The 5,959-nt window shown below is 46.2% G+C and overlaps 1 protein-coding gene across 1 annotated transcript; it reads left to right on the top strand.

The window, feature by feature from the left end:
* Positions 1 to 834: 834 nt before the first annotated feature.
* H2AJ (H2A.J histone) lies at positions 835 to 1,481 on the top strand. Its single transcript, XM_077756393.1, has one exon. The coding sequence runs from the start codon at positions 922 to 924 to the stop codon at positions 1,309 to 1,311; it is 390 nt and encodes a 129-aa protein (XP_077612519.1). The 5' UTR covers positions 835 to 921; the 3' UTR covers positions 1,312 to 1,481.
* Positions 1,482 to 5,959: the final 4,478 nt, after the last annotated feature.

Here is a 5,959-nt window from a genome sequence, read left to right as displayed (position 1 = left end):
AGCATCCAACTTCAGCTCAGGTCATGATCTCACGGGTTGTGGGTTCCAGCCCCCTCATGGGCCCCTGTGCTGACACAGAAGCCTAGAGCCTGCTTTAATTCTGTGACTCCCTCTCTCCGCCCCTCCTCTGCTCTCACACACACACTCTCTCTCCCTCTCAAAAATAAAATAAACATTAAAAATTTAAAAAAAAAAACAAAAACCCAAAACCTAATTTCTGATGGCCAGTTCAGTCCGAGGCATCTTTTGGAGCCAGCTCCCCACACTGCAGACACATCTGGATCTGCAGGAGACAAGGTGCTTGTTTTTAAAAAAAAAATGGCAGGCAGGGGGGCACTGTTGCCCACACCCGCGGGTTTTGGAGTCAGATAACTAGCTGGCTAGGATGCTGTAAAGGGAGAGAAAACCCACCTACGGGGCACAGCAAAGTTGGGTTCAGCATGCGTCCTCGCTGGCTTTAAGTATTTCTTGCTGGAGTGCTTCGTACTTGTAGACAGAGTAGCTCTTCCAGATTTTTCAGTTCCTGATCATGGTTCCTTAATTCTTAAGACGTTCTTGGCCCGGGAGCGAACTTGGACGTTGAAATCCCAGGATCCAATGAATTCAACGGAGGCCCCGAACGCAGAGCCGTCGGGTCCTGCGCATTCATAAGAGACGCTATGTAAATGAGGACTAGGAGTTTGCGCTTTTGATTGGAGAGAGCCGATGAAGGCGGTGGCCCTGCTGGGAGCTCTGGTTGGAAGCGGAGCCTGCCTGTCATTGGCCAACAGAGCCGAGGATGTCGCCGCGCCCAATGAGAAGCCATCGCCCGGGGCCGGTACTCAGCCTTAAAGGCAGTTCCGGTGTGGCGCTTCGCGTTTGCTTACCGAGAGCCGGGCGGCTGCGTGCGCCCCTCGCAGGAGTTTTCGGCGAGAGGGAAACATGTCTGGTCGCGGAAAGCAGGGCGGCAAAGTGCGGGCAAAGGCCAAGTCGCGGTCCTCCCGCGCGGGCCTCCAGTTCCCGGTCGGCCGAGTGCACCGCCTGCTGCGCAAAGGGAACTACGCGGAGCGAGTAGGCGCCGGCGCGCCCGTCTACCTGGCGGCGGTGCTGGAGTACCTGACCGCGGAGATCCTGGAGCTGGCCGGCAACGCCGCCCGCGACAACAAGAAGACCAGGATAATCCCGCGCCACCTGCAGCTCGCCATCCGCAACGACGAGGAGCTGAACAAGCTGCTGGGGAAAGTCACCATTGCTCAGGGCGGCGTCCTGCCCAACATCCAGGCCGTGCTGCTGCCCAAGAAGACGGAGAGTCAGAAGGCGAAGAGCAAGTGACCCCGAGGCCGCCCCAGGGGAGCTGGCTTCCCCAGCAGAGGCTCTTTTCATAGCCGCCCGCATTATTTTTCAATATACTCGATGTCCTGGAAGGCTGGCGCGATTTAGTGGGGAGGTGGGTGGTAAGGGGCCCGCCGAGTCCAGGGCCAATAAAGTCGATGAAAATCGTGTGGTGGAGAGAGATATGTAGTCTGGGGGAACCTTCCAGATGACCCGGGGGGGCAACCGGGTAGGCCTCTGGAGCAGGTACTGGTGGGTTGGCTTCTGCCACTTCGTGGGCTGCTTCGGTCCGCACCCTCAAGGCGTTTTGTGGGCGGAGAAAGGAGACCAGGAGGGACCCACTGGCTTGCAAAGGGGGCAGAGTTGGGCTCTGTCCCTACGCGCCTTTAATGCAAAAGAGGCAGAGTAGGGTGCGTTTGGATTATTTTAAATCTTTCCCAGGGCCTTCGCTCTTCTGTCTTGTCTGGGCTGTTCAGGCGGACACAGTTCTGTAGACGCGGTAGGGGCTAGCTGGTGTGTCTAGCAGGAAGTTGGCTCACTGGCTATACTTTTCAAAAGAGGGAGTAACTTTCAGTCGTGGAAGAGTGGTTCTGATGACACCGTGTCAACAGATTTTTCTTGGCCTAATAGCTGTTGTGTTTTCATGTTTTGGATATCAGATATTTTTATATACGCACTTGTGTTCACATTTCTTCAAAATGAAGGAAACGTCCAGTAAGATGTGTAATACAGAAGCATGAGTCATGAGTAAATTTGTTCCCCTGACACTCCTGTTGCATAACTGTGCAGTGTCTTTAGTCATGAGTTACTTATGCTTAAAATGATTTTCTCATGATGGCCTTGTCTCCACCAATTTACACTCCTTTGGAAATGTAATCCGTTTGCTTTTGCTTCCTGACACCAAATAACCTGCTTGAAGTCTTTTAGGTTCCCCCACTGGCCTGGAGTAATGCCCCTATTCCCACAGTCTTCTAGGGGTTGCATTGCTTAATTGTACAGCAGTGCTTTAAATAAACATGAGATGTGTGAGAATGTAAGGGTAAATGACTTCCGTGCAAGAAGAAACACATTTCAGATCAGGAATCCACATTTCAAAGTTTAAACCCTAGCCCTCCCCTTCCGCCCTCACCTGACCTTTCCATCCCACCCTTTTCTGCAAGCTTCTACCTGGCCCACAGGGCCCGCAAGTAGGATCCCAGTTCAGATTTTACATCTTTGGAGTTCTCTTTGCTGTGAGCCAGAGTTGCCGTCTTCCTTAAAAAAAAAAAAAAAGTACTTCATTCTTGGTAATGGGTGGCCCATTATCCCAGTGGACTTTATTTTTTTCCCAACATTTCTTGAGCTTTTCAGTAGGTCATGCTCAATACCAGGTGATGGGAGTACAGCTGTGAATGAGGACACCTAGATTTCCACTCTCTCTGGGAGCTTCCTTCATGTTCTTCGTAACTGAACACAGAACAGTGAACAGATAAGTTAATACCGGAAAAAGCGTTCCCCTTCAGCTTCCATTAATATTCGTGTCTCTCTGCTGCTTGTGGAGTGAAAGTTGGGATTACTTCTCCGACATGGTCATCTTTGAGGTGCACAAAGATCAGGCTACACACACCTCTGTCAGGAGGCAGATTATTGCCCTCTGATTCTCCAGAATAGACCCCAAAGTTACCATGGGCAGGTGCTAAGATGTCCACAGCTATTTACTCCACTCCCACCTTCCATCCAGAAGGCTTCTTCATGTGTAAAACAGTCATAATACCAATTTTAAGGACTGGGATAGTTCATTTACTATATATATGAGGCACATATTAGGTGCTGAATAAATTAAAAGAAGTACGCTTCCTACAAGATCTGGGCCTACCCTTATAGGTTAGGGTATAACCATAACAGGATTGGTTTGGTTTGGTTTGAATCGGTTTTTTAGCACACAATTGTTAGGATAGCTCTCAGTGTTACCACTTTGGGGACATGGTAAGCAGTGGAGGACTATATAAAGTGTGTATATACCCCATGCCGGTTTTGGCATTTAAGTCTAAATTTCATAGAAGATTTGAGGCATCTGAAAGGTTATTACCAAAATGGTGACAGAACAAGAACATGGGCCACCAGGACATTTATTAGAAAAACGTTGTTTTTCCTGTCTCCCTGAAGATTCATAGGAATCTGTCTAACCCTGTTACATGAAGAGCAAAATGGGCAAGCTAGAAAGTACAATGACTACCCCCCTTCCCCGCACCCCTCCACTGCCCCACGGATTCTGTTTCCCTCAAATACTTCCCTTGCTGCAAGGTTCAATCAGTCTCTCACCAATTGTCATTCATCTGAGTATCTATCTATCATCTATCTATCTATCTATCTATCTATCTATCTATCTATCTATCTATCATCTATCTATCCATCTATCTATCTGTCTATCTATGAGAGAGAGCACACATACCTGCGCTTCAGCAGGGAAGGGGCAGAAGGAGAGGGAGAGAGAAACTTGAGTAGGCTCCACACCCAGTGTGAGATATGACCTGAGCTGAAATCAAGGGTCCGATGCTTAACAGTCTGAGCCACCCAGGTGCCCCTCACCATTGCTGTTTTCGGGGTTTTTAAAAATCTGAATAATTTATTGGCTGTTAAACATACATAGTTCCTGCAAAACCAATTCAGCCTGTGATCTTCGATGAACAAATAGTTCTTGCCAATATAAAATTGTTAGTTGCAAAGGCCAATATTTCTTCAATCACTAGACTGCATAGAAGATGACTTAGGACAGAACAGGTGGGACCAGAATTCTGATTTTTTAGTACATTTATAATAATCCATAGTTGTATTTATAGACACACATACTCTTTCCTGCCTAGATAAGTCATTCATGTGGCAGGCTGTGACTTAGGTAGGATTTGTGCTTTGTTTTTCCTGTGGGACTAGTCTTGTTTTTGTTTCTCTCAGAACTGGTCTGTTTAGTTTTGTCTGCCTGGAATTAAAAGGTTTAGTCTGTCCTTGTAATTGGTAATGACTGGCCTACTGTATGTACTCTCCACAAATGCCCTTGAAAGGTCATATACCAAGGTGTTCAAGGACTCCAGCTGTGTGAAACAAGACTTAAGTTCAAATCTACTCTGCTCCGTACTAGTTAGGTGATTTTGGAAATGTTACCCAATTTCTTTAAACCTCAGTTTTATTTATTAAGTGGGCATAATAGTTGAGTTTATATTAGTGGATTTTGCAGAGGAGTCATTGAGTTAATGTGAATGAGAGCGCAGAATTTTCCCATGTAGAAACAAGCTCAGCGAATAGTAATTATTCCGTCTATGTGCAACTGGATTTAGAGTGAGTTGCAATAATTGTGGGACCTATGGGAATAGCAAAACCGCATTTTAGCAATCCTGTGACTTTCCTGATAACAAGCCATAAAAACAAGTTTAGTGGCTGTTTTACTAATTACAAGACATCCACAACTCAACCTGTAACAGGAAAGAGAGTAAGAAATGGTTAAAGCTTGTTAGCCATTCAGATTAAAATCTTAATTTGCATTCTCCACCCCCCCAAAAGACAACTTATTTAGGAATTAATGGCTTAAGTACACCCACGCAGATTAAAAATGGAACCTGTTTGTTCAACAACTTATTGCATATATATTATGTCTTAAACCTATGATTGATAACCAGCTGTTCAGAAAAATGATTATAATGTAATAAGGATGATTACAGTATAACAGGCTACATGCAAAAAAAGGGAGATGCCCAGGGTATTTCAGTAACAGGGAACAGAGGTACCTGTATCACTCAGCCTGGTTGTCTAGGTGTGTGAGTTAACCTGACATGATTGGGTGGTTCCAGGCAGAGAGGAAGCACACACCAAGACAGGGGAGTCAAAAGACAATTGGATGTGAGTCTAGGGAAGAAGATCTGGCCGGGAGATGAGAATTTAGAAATCATACCTAAAAATGGTCAGTGGCTACAATCATCCAGAGGGAATATACATGCACAGAATATGTGTGTAGATGCATAAGTGGCTGTACAGAAAACAGCCACAGCTGAACGGCATGTGGGGATCTATGAGATCTAATCGCCTGGCAGAAGGAGAGGAGACACCGAGAAGGAAGGACATGGCCCAATGAGACAGGCTGTCGAAGGATGGAGATTTCGCACAGCTTGCATCCCTGAACTCCTGGACACCTCTAATTTGCTTAGACCTTGCCATATAATTAGAAAATGTTCTTTAAAAGTTATTACGTTCTCCCACACAGGACATGTGGACAGGCTGACTCAGCTTACTAATGGCGTTGGAATGGATATGCATTTTTACCCTATGCATTCTCACTTTGCACAGACAGAAATTCAGGGTGTATCTGGTGACAGCAAGAGCATTTGTTTAAAAACATTTTTTAATGGTTATTTGTTTCCGAGAGAGATAGGCAGATCATGAGCGAGAGAGGGGCAGAGAGAGACAGAGACACAGAATCTGAAGCAGGCTCCAGGCTCTGTGCGGACAGCACAGGCTCGTCGATGCGGGGCTCGAACCCACAAGCTGTGAGATTGTGACCTGAGCTGAAGTTGGACAGAGAGCATTTGTTTAAAACTCTGGGAAGAATGTTGGGAAAGAACCCTTTAATAATATGTCCTTTATTATCATTCCATTTAGTTGAATTGTTTTTTTTTATATG

This window comes from Crocuta crocuta, unplaced genomic scaffold (assembly GCF_008692635.1).
Source record: "Crocuta crocuta isolate KB4526 unplaced genomic scaffold, BGI_CrCroc_1.0 scaffold262, whole genome shotgun sequence".
NCBI lineage: Eukaryota > Metazoa > Chordata > Mammalia > Carnivora > Hyaenidae > Crocuta > Crocuta crocuta.
The sequence above is the reverse complement of the archived record's forward strand: the minus strand, read 5'-3'. Positions and strand labels throughout refer to the sequence as shown.